General features: G+C 45.6%; 1 protein-coding gene across 4 annotated transcripts in view; it reads right to left on the bottom strand.

Moving 5' to 3' along the window:
• Window positions 1-234: 234 nt before the first annotated feature.
• GGT7 (gamma-glutamyltransferase 7) overlaps window positions 235-21,561 on the bottom strand; it is a 33,093-nt gene continuing 11,766 nt past the window's right edge. For all 4 annotated transcript variants that reach the window (XM_067307642.1, XM_067307644.1, XM_067307643.1 and 1 more), the window contains 8 exons: window positions 18,985-19,072; window positions 18,071-18,198; window positions 15,652-15,740; window positions 14,709-14,861; window positions 13,757-13,874; window positions 12,887-13,024; window positions 6,937-7,036; window positions 235-5,374 (listed from right to left, as the gene is read on the bottom strand). In XM_067307642.1, coding sequence (XP_067163743.1) covers window positions 5,211-5,374; window positions 6,937-7,036; window positions 12,887-13,024; window positions 13,757-13,874; window positions 14,709-14,861; window positions 15,652-15,740; window positions 18,071-18,198; window positions 18,985-19,072 — 978 coding nt within the window. In that variant the 3' untranslated portion in view covers window positions 235-5,210. The remainder of the gene's footprint in view (window positions 5,375-6,936; window positions 7,037-12,886; window positions 13,025-13,756; window positions 13,875-14,708; window positions 14,862-15,651; window positions 15,741-18,070; window positions 18,199-18,984; window positions 19,073-21,561) is intronic.

The following is a 21,561-nucleotide window of genomic DNA, read 5'->3' as shown; positions in this document are numbered from 1 at the left end:
TGCTAATGCATGCAGCAGGAGACCAAAAGGCATCTGGTGGTAAGAAGGGAATAATGTGATGTAGAGGACTGTGGCAGTAGGAAAGGGGACTTTCTCCCATTGAACTTTGCAGTCTGAGGAAGCTGTGGGAGGAGCTATACAGGATACTTCAAACTCCACCTCCTTGGTTTCCTGCTGTCTTGTATGAACAAGTGGACTCATCTCTGCAGTGATATGAGCTGTAGGCAGATCTCCAGAAAACATCACAGCTGAGCTGAGTTTATTATACAGTTGGACCCACACCATGTAGCTTAAATATGTTCAGATCCAGCCTCGTCTCTATTTACCACAATTGGGACAGGAGATTTTTCAGGACAGGTCTGGCCAGAACAGAAGAGAGAAATGCAGAACAGAACAGAGGAATGTATTTGATTTCAAGGCAATCAAGTTTATACTTACAAGTGTAGCAATCAAGGTTATACTTACAATGCATTTTTAAATGACAGTATTTTCAAATAAAAGATACTGTACAGAAAAAAGTGACATTTTCATAGGTAGACATAGGTAGCCAGTTGTAGATTTTCCAAAATTAAATACTATATAATGAGTTGAACAAAATTATTTCTCCTCTAAAATTAGTACAGTGCTCATTTTAACATAGAGAGTGAAGGGAGAAGAGCTGTTGTGTTAATTAAACTTTTGTTGCCAGTCTGTAACTATCTCTGTGGCATTTTGTTAAACTGTGAGTGTGGCAAGGAAGAGAAAGATGGGCAATTGGCTACCAACCTGATAGATATGCTGGTGGATACCCAGGAATTATCATCTCCCTCTCCGCTTCTGGGAGATGGAGTTCTGAGAGCCCTGGGGTGGGAAGTCTGTGCTGTCCTGGTGGACTGACTGCTTCAAATTAGCATGAAGGATCACAGCTGCCAAGTAGCTGTTGTCATACAGGATTTTCTCCCTCCAGGTAGGCTCATCTCTATGAGGCCAATCTGCACCTAAAAACGTTCTGACCACTGGAGGGCCCTTTGCTGGCAGTGTTTCAGTATTTGAGTTCTCCTACTGTATAATCTCTTCTGACCTTCACACAGACATGTTTCATTTTTATACCTATCCTACCTCTTCTGAAAACTGGCTCTGCCTCTCAGAGCTCTTCTTTCTCTGGCCTACATTCAGATGTGCACCGCTGAAGTATGAAAGATCTTTCCAAAACCGCTGTAAAGAAAATATCAGTGTACTACAGCAGCTCTTCCCTCTCTGCCAGATTTTTTAAAAAACCTTACAAAATCCTCAGCGTTTCTGATGCATAATATAGTTTTGCAGTTCATGTAAGAAATGTAGGTGTTATTCAGAGAGACATTAGCAAACCTGCAGCAAAGCAGCTGCTACATGGGCACCCATGCAGATCGCAGGAGCCCACTCATGCTTGAAGAAAGGGGACCTGCGTCTTTTTCCCCCACTGCAGCCACAGCGCTGCCCTGGACCCTCGCTGCCCTTGGCAGCCCCTCACAGCTTGCAGCTCCTGCGTGGTGCCGCAGCCCACGCGGTGTGCTGCCGGGGTGGGCAGCGGTGGTGTGTGGGGGACAGCGTGGCAGGGGAGCGCACGAGCTGCCAGAGCCGCTCACTGGCTGGTGTCCGGGGTGCTGGCAGCCGTGCAGGAACACAGAGGGAGCCTCGGGCCTCTCCTAGGCTGGTCTTACGGGAGAATGGCATGGATTTGCTGCATGAGTGATGAGGGCAAGAAGGGGTGGTGCGAGACCGACCCCCTTCCTTCTTTAGCTGGCACAGGGAGCTGCCCTGTCACCATCCCAGCTGCAGCATGGCTGTAACTGCCTCCATAGCCTCACTGATGTCTGCATTGCAGACGTCCTGACGTCTGCACTGGTTCGCACTGGTGGGAGTGGGGCAGGCTCCAGTTGCTTGCTGTGTCCAGGCCCTGAGCAGGGGAGTGAGGGAAAGAAACTGGCTCCTGGCACAGTGGAGGGGCCAAAGGCGTCCTTGTGCCCCCAAGCTGCTTGATGCCAGTCCTCGCCTTTGCCTAGTCCTTCCTTTAGGCTTTTATACATGGCAATGTGTGCTTGGCATGCACAGGTGAACAACTGTATTTAAAGCTAGCGAAGCACTGCTTGTTAGCTGTAGTCATGGGCTGCACTGAGCCTCTGTGAGAAATCACTGATTAATTGAGCTAACACTAACAGTCAGATCCTGTCTTCAGTTAATTCTGATGTAAAAAACATAGTATGCAGTGATGTAGAGCAATGCAAATGTGGACAGAAATGGGCTGATCACTTTTAAGATCGTAATAGTCACAACTGGCAAAGGCATTTCTTTATTTTTTTGTAGTGCTATGTTAAATGTTCAAGATCCCTCTTGGCCACCTTACACAGTATTTTGCATTCAGAGCCCCTCACTGACACTGGGGCAGGCTTTGGTGCCAGAGTCTTAGGACAAATTCTGCCTCTGAGTAGTTAGAAGTCTGCAATAGCTGGGTTGAAATCAATGCAGTTACTCTGCACACATATTTCTCTAGAATATGGCCCTTTATTTCACAACGTCTCACCTGTACATGAGGAAATATCAGGTATTTTTTAGTACCACAAATTAAGTTCATCAGATCTCATCACAACAGATTGACTTAAAGTATTGGATACACTGGGCCAATCAGACATTAGTTGATAAAGGTTTCAGTATCAAATACCTCTGTGCTACACTGATGGCATTTTTAAACAGAGCAAATGGGAAATAATTCAAAATATTTTTGCTTCTCTTAGCCATGATGTAAGGGCATAAGACCCATATTCCAGTTATTTTAAATTTTCTCTTTTTTCTGCAATATAGGCTGTGATCCAGCAGAGCACTTAGGAGTGTGCTTAATATTAAGATTCTAAATAATCACTCTGAAATCTCACTTTTGGGCATATAAGTGCCCTTTTGAATCAGAGCGGAGTCTTTAACTCACAAGTGAACACTCAGTTCCCAGTATCAAAAGTGAGTTGGTGAAAAGAATTCAATTAATAAGTAGAAATTGTATCTTTCAAAGTGCTTTGTAATATTCCATGCAAAGTACTGTAATAACAATTACTTGACCACTTATTTTGCAGTTATATTTGGTAAAGCTCCATGTCTGAGGAGCAGATCAATGCTGTCACTGTACCAGAAAATCCCAAATTTCCACCAGTGAGGTTCACTGCACAGAAATCAGTCCTCCTTTCCTATTAAACCTTAAAATATCTGTGACAAGAGATGTACATTTTTATGAATATTCCATCTTTGGACAGTGATTAATGCTAGCTGCTATGACAGAGAAATAAATAAATACATTCTATGTCTCTACAGTGAAGAAATCCTGTGTCCTTGCCATAACGACATTTTGGTGACACAGAATACAATTTTCTCCTCAAAGATAAAGTGTGCTGTTGTACTTCTGCTGTTTCTTGACTACACTCTGCTGTTGACTTATTCGTAACATAAAATATTGGAGGTGTTCATGTTTGCTAAATAGCTGCCTCACTTGCCTCATGGGTGGCTGCATCTCAGTGGAGCATAGAAGTATCTCTTTCCTTCCTCTGCACAGCGTGCAAGACTTAGCATAAGATGCTTGAGATCCTCAGCTGACAGATGTCAGGAATGATTAGTCTGATTATCTATGGTAGTTCAGTGACCATCTCAAAACAGCTCTGCTCACTCCCCTTATCAAATTGGAACTAACGTAAGGAGGTGTGTTACAAACAAATCAGTATTTACAAGGGTCCAGATCCCTTTTCCCTCTGAAGGAAGGTCTGGGATAACTTGCATAATCACCAAATGAAAGACCAGGACAACCATAAGCAGACATACTTATATAAAATGTACAGTGGCCATAGACACATTTGCACCTCAAAGGAAATCATTACAATTTAGACTGCAGGAAACAAATGATCAAATTACAAATCTAGTGCTAGGTGTCTCTACCTAACTTACTAGTAAAAATAGAAGGAAATGTTCAAATGTGGATTGAATGAGATGGTGCAGCAATCGGTTGTGATGATAGTTTTTTCATTCTGTTTGGTGCAAGAAATGCAGAATTATTCTTATATTCTGTGTTACATGTTGGGGAAAGAAAAATATCTCAGTAGTTTTTGCTTTGTTGTGCATCTTTTCCTCTCACTCTCTTCAGCTTTTCTAATGTAGCCACCAGCATTGAAGTACTGAGCTGAAGTACAGACATGAATTTAGTAAGCAGAAAATCCCAAGCCTCTCTGTAGGGATTATACAATTTCTGCTTTCAAAGCAGGCTGAGATAAGGCAGTGTAAGGAAAGCCCTGAATCTGCCTAAATTCTCTCCATCTGGTTTTCAGTCTGTGGATTCTTGCAAGTTTGTGGAGTACTTTTAAGATATCTCCAAAAAGTATCCCAGAAAAATAAGCCCATTACCAGTAAGCTTAAACTCACTGCAGAGGAGCCTGAACCTCTGTAAGAAAACTATTGGGGGGGCCCACAAATTGTTAGAAGTTGAAAACCATTGCTCTGCATTACACAATGTACGGTGGTACAGCTGTTCTGGGAACAAGAGCAGTGAATTACTGGTCCAAGTTTGCCATTAAAGAGGCAAACCAATTCTGAGTCAGACCTCCAGTGAGTCTGCAGGAACTTGATTCAAAATATTTACTCCAAAAATGCAAGGTATGTAGTGATGTGTGAAAAGGAGCTAACATAGGAGGCTGCAAGCTTATAAAAATTAGCTGGCCTATATGGAGTATTAAAGGACTTCCTGATATTCCATCTACAGGCACCTGCAAACACTACATTAGGCTGGCTGTATTAATTATTGACTTATGCAAGAGGCAAAGAATAAATTTGGGGAAGAAATGGAGATGAAGATTACAGCAGCTGTTTGTTCCTGTCATTGTTTCCTTTGCTAAAGTTCCTGCTCATTAAAATTAAGATGCTGGCTAAAATTGGGCTTTTGAAATGACTGAAATTATTAACAGGACTGCCAAAAGAGAGTATGTGCCCTGCATTTCTATGACAATGACTGAGCTGCTTGCAATTCAGTTATTGAAAAAGAAAAATCAAAGGGCTATGTGTTTGCTTTCCCAACCACTCTTGTATTGTCCAGGGTAGGGAATGCAGAGAGTCTACTCAGCAGTGTGTATACAGTAGTCCCACTTTGGGGGCCGTTTCAGAACATGCACATCACTTCTGTTGATCTGTCGAAAGCCTTGTTCAGTGAACACACCATCTGGGAGCTGCTACAGAATTGTGGCTCCTGCAGCATCCACACTCCTGGGGTCCTTCAGGCCAATGATGAAACTGTTGGTTCTCCTGGCCCCATGAACTAGGGAGACCACTTTGACTTTATCCACTTGATGGCCCCTGGCTATAAGAAATTCAATATCTTCTTGAGGAAATTCACCTGTAGGGATTTTAAAAGAGGAGTTCTTAACTGAAATCACCATTATCTGTGATACAAAATTCTCTCTTAACTCCTGTGAGATCTCCAATGTGAAGGAAACTGCCTGCAAATGTTTCAGAAGGTGTCCCAGATAGGGTGAGCCAAATGGCCGAAGAGAATCAGCATCGACTAGCACTAAGGAGAAGACATTCAGGTCTCATCAGGAAAGAAAGTGATCATAATTGTGTTCAGAGGCGAGCAGTGCTCTGTGCGGTGGGGGAAAATAAGGGGATCCAGAAGATCATTTAAAGATGTGTAAGATCCTCCTCTTTGGAAAAAGGGGAAAATGTTGTTGGCATCTATTTTCATTTTTCTATTCATAGAACAGAAGGCAGTCCCTGTTCTGAAGAGCTTAGTTGCAAAAAGCAGTGTTAATAATCATTAATCAAAGTAAGGTGCAAGGCAGCTCAAAAGAAATGTTAATAAAACAAGTTGCCAAATGACAAACTGAATTAAAATGTGATAAGCCTCCCAACTTCCCCTTCATGTCATTCTCATTCTTTCAGCCATCTACCTTAGGTTTCTTGCTTTTCTGCTTTTATTTTGTTTATTTTATTTGGTGTTTTATAATTTCCATATGAATAGAATTCTGAGGGTATGAAACTGGGGATGCACCTGGACAAACCATTCAGACACACAGGAATTCCCATAGTAATTTAGGCTATATACATTGTAGATTTATCTTAACATATGTTTTGTTGATGCCAAATGTCCAAACACACAAATTAGGACCAACAAATGCTTTTGAAGTTTTGAATTTTTTTCAATTAGTTTAATTAAATTAATTAAATAAAATCAATTAATTAATTCATTTTAATTTAATTCTAATTTGCAAGCCTGTGGGTCATACTCAACATACATTTTTAGGTTTTCCTCTGAAATGGCAAGGCCTAGAAACTATTTTATCTGAAATGAGAACCAAATTTCACTTATGGTTGCACTCTGCTAAAATATGGGCCTTCGTGAAAAATACCAAATAGCCCAAGACTTTCAATAACAAGGACAAGAGCTGCCAGTTCAGTCTCCAGAATGTCAGCATTGATGTGGATTTCCAGCACTGCCAAGCAAAAAGCCATATCATAAGCCTTGCCTTCTCCAGCTGGGTGGCATTAGAAACAGGGGATGGAAAGTGAAAGAAAAAACATTTATGGCAATGGTAGTACCTGGAGCTCACACTGCCTGCTTGCTGTATATAAAGCTCTGCCTGCTTTCAGGGCCTGTCTGGCTAAAGATGTGGCGTGATCTTGTTTATTTGGATATCCTCACTGACATAGTGTCAGATCACCAAAAGGTTTTAAGGACAAAACTGCTACCAAAAGATGGGCTGGGAAAGAGGGGTGGTTGGGGAGAAGCAGCTTTTTGTCTGCCCCAAAACACTCTGCACCCACTGGGTCATCATCTAGAAGATGATGAACTGTGTGCTGGGCTGTGCCACACTTCCACAGCAGTGTGCTAAGAAAATCCTGCTACTTTCCTAAACATTCTAGATTGTAGGCTACCCCATACCCCGTTTTCATACTCACTGTCAACCTGCAAGGTGTTGGATTGAAGCTGTGGATGAAGTCGACCAAGTGACAAACTTTCGCTCAGATTTTTGTTAAATGTTAAAACGTTTACTAAAACCTGCAAGAGAATAAAATATCCCCAATAATAACAAAGCGATGAGAATATGAGACACAAAATTCCTGAGCACCCCCTCATCAGTGGCTCCAACATCTGCAGATGCAGCAGGCAAAGAAGAATTGAATGGTTTACCAAACTGCATGAACTAAATGCAGGGCTTCACACATACAAAGAGACCCTTGAAATACGGCCTTTATATTGTTCTTGGAAAAAATGGTACCTTTTCAGTTTTGTATGGGCTTTTTGTTACATAGTTCCTGTTGAATTAAGAGAGTTGTATGTCTGGAACTTGACGTCATCTCTAAAAAGGTATTTGTTACAGCCAAAAGAACAGCATGTGATCTCTCCAAACAGAGCATTAGGAGGCAATGGTTGGCTTTAATTTTCCTCTGACTAATGCCTTCCAAGAGGTAAAGAAGAATGGGAGCCAACTTCAGTTTTGCCTTTCTATTTAATAATTCGGTGCTGTTGTGCATACAGTCAAGCTACTGGCAAGTACTTCACCTCATTACAAATCATAAATTAGGAGGAGCAATTTACAGAGAGTTCTGAGTAGGGAGGAATCCAGCCAGGAGTGTGCAAAAAGGAAATTTTATAGGGAAAAGGGCTAAAGGGCTGCCAGCCTCCTGCAATTCTCTGAATACAAAGAGCTCCTTTTCTCCTATTGATCCTTAAGATGAGCTTTGAGCAGGTATTGCAATGACACAAAATCATTATGGAGTTTGTCAAGATCTTTTTCCTCTACAATTATGAGCAGTACAATCAGAATCACAGAATCACAGAATCACTGAGGTTGGAAGGGACCTCTGGAGATCATCTAGTCCAACCCCCCTGCTCAAGCAGGGTCACCTAGAGCACATTGCACAGGATTGCATCCAGGCGCATTTTGAATATCTCCAGAGAAGGAGACTCCACCACCTCTCGGGGCAACCTGTTCCAGTGCTCTGTCACCCTCACAGTGAAAAAGTTTTTCCTCATGTTAAGATGGAAGTGTCTGTGTTTCAGTTTGTGCCCATTGCCTCGCGTCCTGTCGCTCGGCACCACTGAAAAGAGTCTGGCCCCATCCTCTCAACACCCTCCCTTCAGATACTTGTACACATTGATAAGATCTCCTCTCAGCCTTCTCTTCTCCAAGCTAAACAGGCCAAGCTCTCTCAGCCTTTCCTCATAAGAGAGATGCTCCAGTCCCCTAATCATCTTTGTGGCCCTTCGCTGGACTTGCTCCAGTAGTGCCACATCCCTCTTGTACTGGGGAGCCCAGAACTGGACGCAGTACTCCAGATGTGGCCTCACCAGGGCTGAGTAGAGGGGGAGAATCACTTCCCTCGACCTGCTGGCAACACTCTTTCTGATGCAGCCCAGGATACCATTGGCCTTCTTGGCCACAAGGGCACATTGCTGCCTCATACTTAACTTGGTGTCCACCAGCACTCCCAGGTCCTTCTCAGCAGAGCTGCTTTCCAGCAGGTCAACCCCCAGCCTGTACTGGTGCATGGGGTTATTCCTCCCCAGGTGCAGGACCCTGCACTTCCCTTTGTTGAATTTCATGAGGTTCCTCTCTGCCCACCTCTCCAGCCTGTCCAAGTCTCTTTGAATGGCAGCACAGCCCTCTGGCATATTGGCCACTCCTCCCAGTTTTGTATCATCAGCAAACTTGCTGAGGGTGCACTCTGTGCCTTCATCCAGGTCATTGATGAAGAAGTTGAACAAGACTGGACCCAGTACTGACCCCTGGGGGACACCGCTAGCTACAGGCCTCCAACTAGACTCTGTGCCACTGATCACAACTCTCTGAGCTCTGCCATTCAGCCAGGTCTCAATCCACCTCACTGTCCACTCATCTAACCCACACTTCCTGAGCTTGTCTATGAGGATGCTATGGGAGACAGTGTCAAAAGCCTTGCTGAAGTCTAGGTAGACAACATCCACTGCTCTCCCCTCATCTACCCAGCCAGTCATTCCATCATAGAAGGCTATCAGATTGGTTAGGCATGATTTCCCCTTGGTGAAGCCATGCTGACTACTCCTGATCACCTTCTTTTCCTCCACATGCGTGGAGATGGCTTCCAGGATGAGCTGCTCCATCACCTTTCCAGGGATGGAGGTGAGGCTGACTGGCCTGTAGTTCCCTGGGTCCTCCTTCTTGCCCTTTTTGAAGACTGGGGTGACATTGGCTTTCTTCCAGTCCTCGGGCACCTCTCCTGTTCTCTATGACCTTTCAAAGATGATGGAGAGTGGCTTAGCAATAACATCCGCCAGCTCCCTCAGCACTCGTGGGTGCATCCCATCAGGGCCCATGGATTTGTGGGTGTCAAGTTTGCTTAAATGATCTCTAACCCACTCCTCCTCCACCAAGGGAAAGTCTTCCTCTCTCCAGACTTTCTCTCTTGCCTCCAGGGTCTGGGGTTCCTGAGGGCTGGCCTGACCAGTAAAGACTGAAGCAAAGAAGGCATTCAGTAACTCTGCCTTCTCTGCATCCTTCGTCACCAGGGCACCCACTCCATTCAGCAAAGGGCCCACATTTTCCCTAGTCTTCCTCTTGCTGCTGATGTATTTGAAGAAGCCCTTCTTGTTGTCCTTGACATCTCTAGCCAGATTTAATTCCAAACGGGCCTTAGCCTTCCTCATCGCATCCCTGCATACTCTGACAACATTCCTATATTCCTCCCAAGTGGCCTGTCCCCCTTTCCACATTCTGTATACTTCCTTCTTCTGGTTGAGTTTTGCCAGGAGCTCCTTGCTCATCCATGCAGGTCTCCTACCTCCTTTGCTTGACTTCCTACTCATAGGGATGCACCGCTCTTGAGCCTGGAGGAAGTGATGTTTGAATATTAACCAACTCTCTTGAACACTCCTTCCTTCCAGGGCCCTCACCCATGGGATTCCTCCAAGTAGGTCCCTGAAGAGGCCAAAGTTTGCTCTCCTGAAGTCCAGGGTTGCGATCCTACTTGGTGCCCTGCTGCCTCCTTGCAGGATCCTGAACTCCACCATCTCATGGTCACTGCAGCCAAGGCAGCCCCCGACCTTCACATCTTCCACCAGTCCTTCTTTGTTTGTTAGTACAAGGTCCAGCAGCACACCTCTCCTTGTTGGCTCCTCCACCACCTGGGTCAAGAAGTTGTCACCAATGCTCTGCAGGAATCTCCAGGACTGTTTGTGCCTAGCTGTGTTGTCTTTCCAGCAGATATCAGGGTGGTTGAAGTCCCCCATGAGAACCAGGGCCTGGGATTGTGAGGCTACTTCCAGCTGTCTGTAGAAGGCCTCATCGACTTCCTCTTCCTGATCAGGTGGCCTGTAGTAAACACCCACAACAGTGTCACCTCTATTAGCCTGCCCTTTGATCCTTACCCATAAGCTCTCGACTCACTCTTCATCCACCCCTAGGCACAGCTCAATACATTCCAGTTGCTCTCTCACATAAAGAGCAACTCCACCACCTCGCTTTCCTGGCCTGTCTTTCCTAAAAAGTACATAGCCATCCATGACAGCACTCCAGTCATGCGAGCTATCCCACCATGTCTCTGTAATGGCAATGAGATCATGGCCCTGCAACCGCACACACATCTCTAGTTCTTCCTGTTTGTTCCCCAAGCTGCGTGCATTGGTGTACAGGCATTTCAGGGAGGTGATCGAGCATGCAGGTTTCCCAGGAGGGATACAAGAGGGTCCTCCATAGCCACATCCCATGCGCACTTCCCTGGCTGCATTCACCTGTTGGAGGCATCCTGACTTGAGCAGTCTTTTGCCAACTACCCTGTCACTATAACTCTCCCCTTCCCCCATCTTTCCTAGTTTAAAGCCCTCCTTACCAGGTTGGCCAACCTGTTGGCAAAGACCCGCGTGCCCCGCCTCGTGAGGTGGATCCCATCTCTCGCCATCAGTTGTTGATCTTCAAACAGGGTCCCATGGTCGTAGAAACCAAAACCCTGTTGCCAACACCAGCGGCGCAGCCAGTCGTTAACCTGGAAAGTCCGTCTCCTCCTCCTCTCATCCATCCCCCTCACTGGCAGGATTGAGGAGAAGATGACCTGGGCTCCCAGACCCTTGACCACCATCCCCAGAGCTCTGAAATCCTGCTTGATGGTCTGCAGTTTGCCCTTGGTGTCATTGGCGCCCACATGGAAGAGCAGCAGTGGGTAATAGTCCGAAGAATGGACGAGCCTCGGCAGTCTTTGCATGACATCTCTCACACGAGCCCCCGGCAGGCCACAAACCTCTCTAGACAAGAGGTCAGGTCGGCAGATAGATGCCTCCGTCCCCTGTAGCAGGGAGTCCCCCACAACAATCACCCGCCGCTTTTTCCGGGTGTTCCGGTAGGGCACAGGGTCTGTTGTCCCGGTTACTTCCCTGGCAGCCATGCCCATCTCCTCCTCATCCTGGAGGGCACTAAACCTGTTCTTCAGCTTCAGGTCTTCAGGAGGAGTAGGAGCCTTTCTCCTCCCACGAGCAGTGACCAGTTTCCAGCCTTCTTCTATGATGTTATGTTGTACCGTTTCACACGGCACAGAGCCCTCTGGCAACTCCACTGCTGCAGGGGGTTGGGACTCCTGGAGCTGTACAGTCTCCGAGAATACCCTGTCTATCTCTTGCTCTGCTTCTCGGATGCTGCGCAGCCTACTGACCTCCTCCCGTAACTCCCTTACCTGACGACACAACTCGTCAACAGCAGCACACCTCCTGCAGGAGAGCTGACTGCCAGCCCAGGCCTCCCGGAGAGGCCCCAAGCACTCCCTGCAGCCTGAGACCTGTAGAGCTGCATCTACTGTCAGAGGGCCAGTCTGGGTCCAAGCCTCTGACACAGCAACTCCAGCAGCCGCTGGGGAACGCGCTGTGCGGCGTGTCACGACCATACTTGAGGAAATGTACACCACAGGGAACAGAAACAAAGATCCCTTCTGCACAAACTGCTGCCTCTGTTCGCTGCACTCTAGGCCTGGCTCTTATATAGGCCTCTCCCTAGCACTGACTCACAGGGTGCTTGACCGCCCAATCAAGGGCCACTGGGATCAAAGGCCCCAACCCCCTCTGGTCAGGGGCAACCCAGAGAGCTCGTTAGCAGCAGCCACTCCTAGCTGGAGCTTTTCCCACGAGCTTTTCCCAGGAGAAGTCAAGGCCTCCTGCAGTTGTCCTTGCCTAGCTTCCCCTTTCCTGTTCACAGCGATCACCTTCTAGGTCCTCGGGGGTCCTCAGAAAGCCCACAACTTCCACAAGATCCTCAAGTTCTAGTCAGAGCCCAACCACTGCTGCGCAAACTGCTGCGTCTGTTCGCTGCCTCTGTTAGCTGCGCTCTGGAAAGGTGCAAACTCTGTCTTAGCAAAAGAAGTAAACCAGTAGTTAAGTATCTGAAGGGAGGGCATAGAGAGGATGGGGCCAGACTCTTTTCAGTGGTGCCCAGTGACAGGACAAGAGGTAACAGGCACAAACTGAAACATGAGAAGTTCCATCTGAACATGAGGAAAAACTTCTTTACTGTGAGGGTAACAGAGCACTGGAACAGGTTACCCAGAGAGGTTGTGGAGTCTCCTTCCTGGAGATATTCAAAAACCACCTGGACACAATCCTTGGAAATGTGCTCTAGGTGACCCTACTTGAGCAGAGGGATTGGACCAGAGGTCCCTTCCAACCTCAGTCATTCTGTGATTCTGTGATAGTTCTTAGAGATTTGAATAACCAGATGTGTGGGATTGGTGGCACCAACTGATAATCCTGTGGCCATCAGTTTCAGCCAATGCCTGGGATGTTAAAAATGGAAAGCATGTGTTGCAGGAGGGGACCCTATTCAGCACTGAGGGGCACACTCTCAACAGGAACTCCAGGAGGGCTGGTTCCTGTACACCACTCCACACTGACCTGAACGATGCTGCTCAAGGCTTTGTCCCCGTTGTTGGCTCCCAGACAAAGGTACGTCCCGCACATCCCCTCTGACGGTCTCACGATGGTGGGCAGCAAAAAAGACAGGGGCCTTTTCCGAGGCTGCATAAGATTTTGCTGCAGTTGAAGAAAAGACACCTGAAAACAATTCAGTCAAACTGACCAAAGTTTTTCTGTTGCTCAAGTTACTCGTGTTGCTTTGTTTCTCTTTCCACTTGAGCCAACCAGATTCTGTGTTGTTTTTTACAAGGCTACCATTCACACTGCTTTGAAAATGTGCTCTGATGTTAACAGAATCTGGCAGTTTTCATGCCATTGCTCCCAAAGCCCTTTTGCAGAGGATATACAGAGAGCCATTCACCACTTCTAAAGTGCCATGCTTTCAAGGCAAAGTGGCATGGTTTTTCAATGCATTGCAAAAAGGAACTACATGGCAGCACTGCAAGCCACCAGTAGCCATCTGTAATCGTTTCTTTCTAAGACTTGAAGATTTTTCTTCCACTGTCAATTATTTTTAAGCATACAGAGCAATAAATCATAAAAAGTCGTCTTAATTCAAGTCCACAAAAAAGGATGGTTGCTTTAAAGTGCTGCTGGACTACAGGAAGAACGTATATCTGAGAAGTGCAGCTGTACTCTGCTGTTTGATTACACTGCATTATGGTAATAACTGATACACATGAAGCCTTCTCATTAATCTATTTTGATGGCTTATATAATGAAAAAGCAGGAGCTTTTCTATAAGTTATTAATAAGGCATTAAATAGCCTCATTGTTGTGGAGATGAGAATAAAATTAATAAAAATAGTACAGACAATTCAAATAAAAATATGTCATGTTATTCATTACCAGCCTGGCAATGGAATGGTTCATTGTTTTATTTTGCCAGGAGAAGTCCAACATCTGACTGTTCAGAAGGATTCCAGAGGGTGTTATTATCCCACTGCCAAATGGACGATTCAAGGAACTGAAGAGAAACACAAGGGAATTTCATCAAAATCCTACTAGTGATTCACTGTACGCCTCAAGGCTTTCAATGCTCTAATTTTCTGTCCCATATTGTCTTGACAGAGAATCTTCAGCAGGTTTTTAGGGCTGGCTAGATGTGAATGATGAAGGTCTCCATGTATTTAGGAGCAGGAACCATGTGGGCCATAGAGGCTCAGTCCTTGCCTGTGTTTAAGGATTCCAGTCTAGGTGGTGGGTTATGTCGGTCTCCATGTCCCAGTCAGTCCTTGAATTCAGCTATCACCTTTTCTCTAGGGAGCAGACTCAGGCCGCTCCAGAGATGTTTGCACTGTGCAAGGGCTTTGGGCAGAGCTGGTAAGATTGCACAGGCAGAGCAGCACCACAAGGCCTTTCCAGCTCACACACCTCCACCCCATCTTCCCCATTCTTCCTTTTCCAGGACTCACTCAGACAGGGCAGGCCTAGCTGCCTTTACATTCCTGCCCCATGAGCAGCTGGGAAATGTGGGAGTGCTGCTGATGTAGCCCAGTGATTTTAAACCATTTTTACTTTAAAGTTCAATACAAAATTTCCTCTGGAAGTGCAAATCTTGTCTAGAAGACACAACCTCTCATAATAAGCTTGTTTCTCTTACCTTTTGAGGCTCCTTGAGAAGCACACCATGGACTGATCCTACAGCTGAAAGCCACAGCCCTAGGCTAAGTTAATTCTGAGAGGAAAACCCCACAACCCATATTACAGAGCTCCAGATCTGGTCCCATGCTTTCCTGCTTTCATTCTTCTCCCTGCTCCCTCCCTCTGAACCTGTTATGGAGAGAAGTAAATCCTTTACCTTACAGCTGCAACAATGAAATCATCGGGTCCCATGACAAGGACCTGGCTAGCAGATGGTCCACTCTCCACAGAGAAGTGAGGCATGCGAAGATCAGAAGAGAAGGACTGGGAGTCGTTAATCAGCTGACGCAGGGAATTAGCTTCTGATTTACTTCAGTGATGAGGAGGCGAAAGAGGAAAGAAAGCAATGAGCTTAGAAAGCTGAACATTTCTTGGTCTCTTGGTTGGGGTATATCTACACAGCTACTGGCTGTAGCTCCCTGAAAGGGCTCATACTGAGGAGAGGGAGCTCCTCTGGAATATCAAATAGAAGGATATGAGATGTCTCAGTCAGCACAGAGAGGGAATGCCATAGACCTCCCAGGCATTATCTGTGGTGATAAACTCACCCCTGATTGACAAGAGGTACTAGAACCTGGCTGAATGCTGGTCTTTCTGAGTGCAGAGGAGGGCAAGTAAAATCCAGCTTTGTGCCAGCAACCATGGCTAAAAATGGCTCTGATGTAAAGGCTAGGCTGAAATCCCAGGCCTGGCCTCTCCTATGATACTGGGTGTACTGTAAAGGCACCAAGCACCATTGCAGGTATTGTGGGGAAAGAAAAGCAAGATACTGCAGTCACATCCATGAACACGTGGACAGCTATTTGTCTGACCTGCTGAGAAGTAATATTTAGAGGAGTGAGAAAATGGGAGGAACCCTCAAGAGTGAGCTAGTTCCAGGAAACCTCTGTGTGAGGAAATCCCCAGAGCCTTCTAGGATCAACTGCGATGCTTTGGAAGAGTGAGCCCTAGGAGGACCCTCAAGGACTGGTCTTTCCTCAGTGAAACAGAGGTAGTAAAAACCCAAGTTTTCCCTGTGCCAGGAAAAGAACAAATTGAGGAATGATATCCAAACCACAGGTTCTTGCAACTATAAATGTGCCTGTCAGACTCAGACCTACCTCAGCATGCCTTCTGCAGCGTGAGTGACGGAGACATCATCAGTTGGGTCTCCCAAGTTGCTAGCTAGACTCAGGGCTATTTTTAATGTCTAAATTGAACACAGAGAAAGAAAGAGCAACATTTAGGTGGCCCTGGAAATACCACTTTCTGTTCTTCACACAGGAAAAGGTATCTGCTCTTCCAGCATGTTGGCTAAAGCCTATGAACCAAAATGTCTAAAAGCCTGGTTCTGGGAATATCTCAGTGAAGAGGGCTACCAGGCATGGATATGGTGACACAAGGCCATCAGGTTTTGCATGGCAAATTGTGTGCTGGGGAAGCCAAGTGTATCCAGCAGGATTTGTACATGTCCTGTCCGAGGTGAAACATGCCTAACAGTAATTGCCCAGCTGACTCAGCCCAGCTCAGTGGTTCAGCTGCACTGCCATCTGGGAAACAGGGTCACCAAAATGCCGCTTTCTTTTTTCCATTCCCAAGTGCTCACCACAAGAGCAGAAATCACACTGAAACCCAATGGAAACAGATTTGCCCATGCCTCCAGAACACAGCTTCAGTGGCATACTACCACAGCTGAGCAGAAAGACACTATTCTCCTCACCAACTAATGTTACCCATCTATCTAGCTGTAAGTCACCCAAAAGCTTTGAATAGAAAATGTTAGTCCCAGGATGCTTTGGGGATGACACTTTTAAAGAGGATGGGATTTGTTTTTTTCATAAATACAGAATCCTGCCAGCCTCAGCCAGGCTGTTAGACATCAAAAAGAAGATGTGACATCAAGAGACACAGTTTATCCAGCCCTAGTTTTGGACTGAATAGCCAATTTTCACAAACGGCACACAGAGCGTAGTGCAGGATGACTGCCCAGACCTTGTATAAACATACATTTTGTTCCATCCCCTAACAGTTAGTTAGGATTTGACTCTGGCTGACTAGCAGCTTTGGGCCAGGACAGAGTTATGGGACATACCCAGAGGACAGCCAGGAGAAGAAATGTGCTCTTCAATCAAACCAGCATGTGCCTAGTAGAAACACACTAGACTCTTTCAGTTTTTAGTTCATGCCATTTTCATTCAAGGTTCAAGTCAGCACATAATCCTCCAGGGAGACAGCCAGACATGAATTCTGTTTTGATATGTGTCATGCATGAACAACCTCTCCTTAAGTGTTATCATTTATCTTCTGATGTATAACTTAAGACACAATTAACTTCTGGAGAAGGTGGCCATTTCCATGAAACAGTCTCCTGGCCACCATTAGTAGTGTGGGGAGGATGTACAAGAGGCTTGGTGGCCAGGGAAGAGCAGGGAACAGGCAGAGCACATACCCACTCCACAAGCCCAAGTTAAGGACATCTTGGTCATTGCTATCCCAGGGCTGAACTATTTGGTGTTGACCTTCTAGCACTGAATCTGAGCCGTGTGTTCAGGCTTGTGATCATGAGTAATCAAGATGAATTGAACTATGCTTCTGAAGTGGCTGTTCCTTATCTGGAGGTTGCTGTTCCTCAGCTCGGACATGCTAACCAGCTGGGGGAAGATCTTGGCCCAATGCAAACACAGAACACAACACATTCATTTAAGGCTCCCTGAAGAGGGCTTAATGAAAATAATTTAGCTGAGTCAACTTTCTCAGCCTTTGCACAGCCTTAGGAGCAACTCTAATTGCAAAAACTCTAGTTGCTGTTTCTTTGCTGAGGGGCAGTAACTTACGAGCACCCACTGGCCCAGCTGCTACAGGGATGTGATCACATCCTTGCTTAAAATTCCCAACTCTTAAAACCCAGCTGTGGACCTGTTAATATCTAACAATATAACTGTGCTTACAGAGCAGGAAACTGAGCCCGTGCCTGTCTTCCTAGAAACTTGCAATATTTTGGTAGGGCTGTTTACTGACATAAACACTGCATAAATCATGGTTTGGACCCCTGAGATGATGAGGTTAGCTAAAATGTAAAGATTAAAAAAATATATTAAGTGTTAGATTAGTTTTCCTTGTCATCTCCATTTGTGGCTTTTTGGCTGCAGCAGCCACACATTGCTGACTCTCCCACCAGGGCCCTCACAGTGCTCTAGTGCTGCCTGGGTTGCTGTGACATAAGAGGCAAAGAAAATAGGTAGGACTGTCCTCAGCTGCTGTGGGATCATTCTGCAGAGATGACCACATAGAAGATATGGGCAAAAGGCACAGCTCTTTCTTCCTGAAAAAGCTCTGTTTAAGCAAGAAAGAGATCAGCTAGGGAGGAGATTCTGACATCTGCACATACCTGAGGCAGCAGCACAGCTCAGATTTACACCTTAGTGGTCTATTTGCTCATTCTCCTGTGGGAATTGCCTACAAACACTTTAGTACAACCAGTGAGTCAATACATTCTCTAGCAACACAACAAATTCAGCCAAATGTTTAACCTACTCTTACCTCTGCCATCCAGTGCAATATATTCCCCCTGGATACTTGATTTGTGATGTTAAAGCCCTCAAGGATATTCAGTGCAGTGATTAGTGCAGGGCCTGCATGTGGAGGTGGGGGACTGAAAACAAGATGACCTGTGAAGGAAAGAAGAGAGGAATGAAGCTGCTTTTGCCAGATGCTGTCTAATTATAATATTTTCCCATAAGCTATTGTCCTTGAGGACATGGAAAGCTTTCCAGATTTGGGGAGATAATGGAAAACAATATGATTGAAAAAGGTTTTCCCCAAACCTTCATATTGTGTCATTCTATTTCTTTATGATGGATAAAGGAAGCCCAAATAAGGGTTGTTTTTTGTATCTGAAATTCAGCTCTTGTTGGTTGGCTGGTTGGTTTCTGGACTCCAGTATGGATAAATGGAGATCAAATGGGTTTGTAACATTAAGGGTATCAGGAGTGTGTATATAGTGGTTTTGATAAAAGAATGACATTTTAAAAACTTTCTGCATAAAGCAGGTTTTTCTCCTTTGCAGATCAACTTTGAGAGCTGCCTGCAGATGTACACACTAGTTGATGGTCCAATTTATATCTAGATATTGTATCAGCATGTGTTTATGTTGTATCTTTAGACAGTAACGTTATAGCAAAAACACCATCAGTCACTGTCAAGGGAAAAAAAGCCCATTTCAAGTGCTGAAAATCTCCCTAACTGATTATGATGCATCAGTGTCAATAGGCAATAGCAAGAAACTCACTGGAAGGCTCTTTGGCAGACACTGTTACAGAGCTCAGTGCAGCTTTGAGCTTGTTAGGAACTGCTCAGTGCAACACTTGCTCATTAGGTACTGCTACCACCTCCTGCCAGATGAAGCAAACCTTTACCTGGAGCTGCATGGCAGTGGGTCAGGCAGCACTGTTTACCTCGATATACTGTGTGGACTGGATTCTCCACCGTGACACTGTAATTACTGAAGTCTTCCTCCACCAAGACTCCTCCATAGTTGTGGACCTGAATAGGAGAGCAAAGCACATCACACTGAGAAAGCTGGATCAAGGCATTCCTCCTGCCAGCCCAGGTGAACAAATGCTGTGTTATTAAACAAATACCTTTGAGATTTCTGAGTGCTGGGGACTTCCAGCATAATCAAAGTGGCCAGTTCTTTAAAAATCTGTGCTTTCATGACACAAAGCCTTGAAGGCCTGTCTCACCACCACTGTCAAGATCTGCAGATCACCTCTGAAAGCTCCCCCACACCACAGGTGCCCTGAAAAAGTTTTGCCTACCCATGAGGATGGAAAATAGCACTGCCTCACAGCCTCCCTCCCAGTGGGTGGCAAGGATGAGTATGTTAAAAGTTACAAAGCATTTGAATATTGACAGGATAAAAGGTACTACGGATCCAGAAGAGAAGGACCATGGATGTAGTAGGTCCCCTATCACTAGAAATCTTTAGCTCAGGATTCTGACCCTATTTTTAAGGATTTCAGGTGAAAGGTGATCTGCTATACTCTTGGTCTTTCTGTAAGACTTTTCTAGAGGTATAATTTACGGGGCTTGATAATTTTCATCTACACAGTAAAGATGAGTAATTCCCTTCACTGCAGGTTTTCTGAGGCTGAGTCCTGATGGAGATGAAGTAGGGACCATCATAACTGTGCTTTGCTGGCCTTAAAACCCCTGAAGTAGATGTCACATGACCCATCCGTCAGCTTACAGGTGCTACCATGCTGGTGGGCCAACTCTTTTCTTTCACCCAGAAGAAACCACACAGAGGCCAGTGAGAGGTTCTGGTGGGGTGAGCTGCTGCTGTGAGTCCTCTGGACTTCCATACAAAAATATGAAAAAACAAATAACCTTTATGTGTTCTGGTTTCCAAACTAACCAACCAACTTAGGAAGGCAGAAGGTGTCTGAAGGTACAGAAGGGGGAGAAGCCTCTGTCAACCACACACTGCAGACACTGTCTCAAATTCCCTGAATAGCACTTTTGTGTACCTGTGCTTTCCCATATTGGGGTGGAAAGAAAGGGTAAGGTGTTTGGAGATTTACATGATTTCACTGCTTTAGTTGTCCCCCCTTTGCTGGAACAATAAATACTGTGAAGCTGATGTGGGAAGCCAGAGAGCAAACTCTGCTCTGCAGCCAAACCTGTAATTGCACACTCTACCCCAGAGCTTGCCAGTGTCCTTTGTGTTGCAATATCAAGCCTTTCTCCTCCATAGAGAGCTTGTTCCCCCCCACAAGCAGCCCTCAGACTGGGGGAACTAGGTGATAATTAGGGATTTAGCTGTGGAGATGCACCACAAGCTTGGGACTTTTCCCCAGGATCACTTTGAACTACTGCTGTACAAACAGCAGCTTTTTCACATGTGTGATGGTGTTTTGGGGTGCTGGTAAAATAAATATTATCATGGGAAGGACATAATGTTTCCAGTCCTAAGGCAGGGCTCTATATTCAGCAGTGCAGTCTGGACATGCGACTCTTAAGAACAAAGTGGTGTTTGGACAAAGCCTCTTTCCACCTTTGCTCCTGTTCCTTGTTCTCCATCTCTGCTGTGGTGCAGGTGAATTGCAGGAGAAGGTTTCCAAACACAGAGCTTGCAAATGTCTAAGACTTCAGCCAAACGAGCCCATTAAGATTACTAATGACATGTTAAAAGATGCATCAGGTTAACCAAGGTAGTAGGGGAAAAATGGTGCTACCAAACACTATTACTGCAGCTACACAGGTATAAAAGTAGTTTTCCAGTATAACTTATATGACAATGGGACTTAGTATGCTAATAAACATTCATGCCACTGCCACTGTGCCAACGATAATTTTTTTATCAGAACAGTTACTTTGTTGTTAGTATTTTTTCCAGACCACACCTAACAACAGGAGTTAAACCAGGGCAATGCTCAGTGTGTCCAAGCCAGGCTGATCCTCTGCTCACAAGGCTCACAGTGCTGGATGCCCCAAATTAGACAATGCTCCGACCTCCTGATGTCAGCGGAGGATGGTGGCACATGTGGAACCAGGCACTGTGAATGAGAGATGATTTTTGCTGAATGGAGTGTACATGATGTGCCCATGGCAATGCAAAGAAGCCATGTTGAGGCCCGGGACTCTCATTCCTCTTCTGGCCAGGAAATAATCTCTCTCCATCTCAATCGCTCTGGACTTCAGGAGCCTCCTGACACCTCAGGGATGGCTCCTGATGCAGGAGTGCCAGTGAGCACAGGCTAGTGCCGACAACGCTTTGAGGAGTGAATTACACAAAGTGTGCCAGCACTCTCTGGGGATGGTTTGGCAGCCAAACCCTGGCTGTGATGCTTTCCCTCATTGAAAGGAGGCCTCAGGGGCAAGGAGATGGTAATAAACTTTCACCCTGGTTCAAACACACATGGCATGAAACCCGCCTTTGCATCTGGTGTACTTGGTGATTGAGATATCTGTACACTGATCACTCGCATACATGACATATTGGCAGGGAAGGAGCTGAGTAGGTGGTGGAG

Source organism: Apteryx mantelli, chromosome 18, assembly GCF_036417845.1.
Source record: "Apteryx mantelli isolate bAptMan1 chromosome 18, bAptMan1.hap1, whole genome shotgun sequence".
In the NCBI taxonomy this organism is placed as follows: domain Eukaryota; kingdom Metazoa; phylum Chordata; class Aves; order Apterygiformes; family Apterygidae; genus Apteryx; species Apteryx mantelli.
This window is presented reverse-complemented; position numbering and strand designations above follow the sequence as displayed.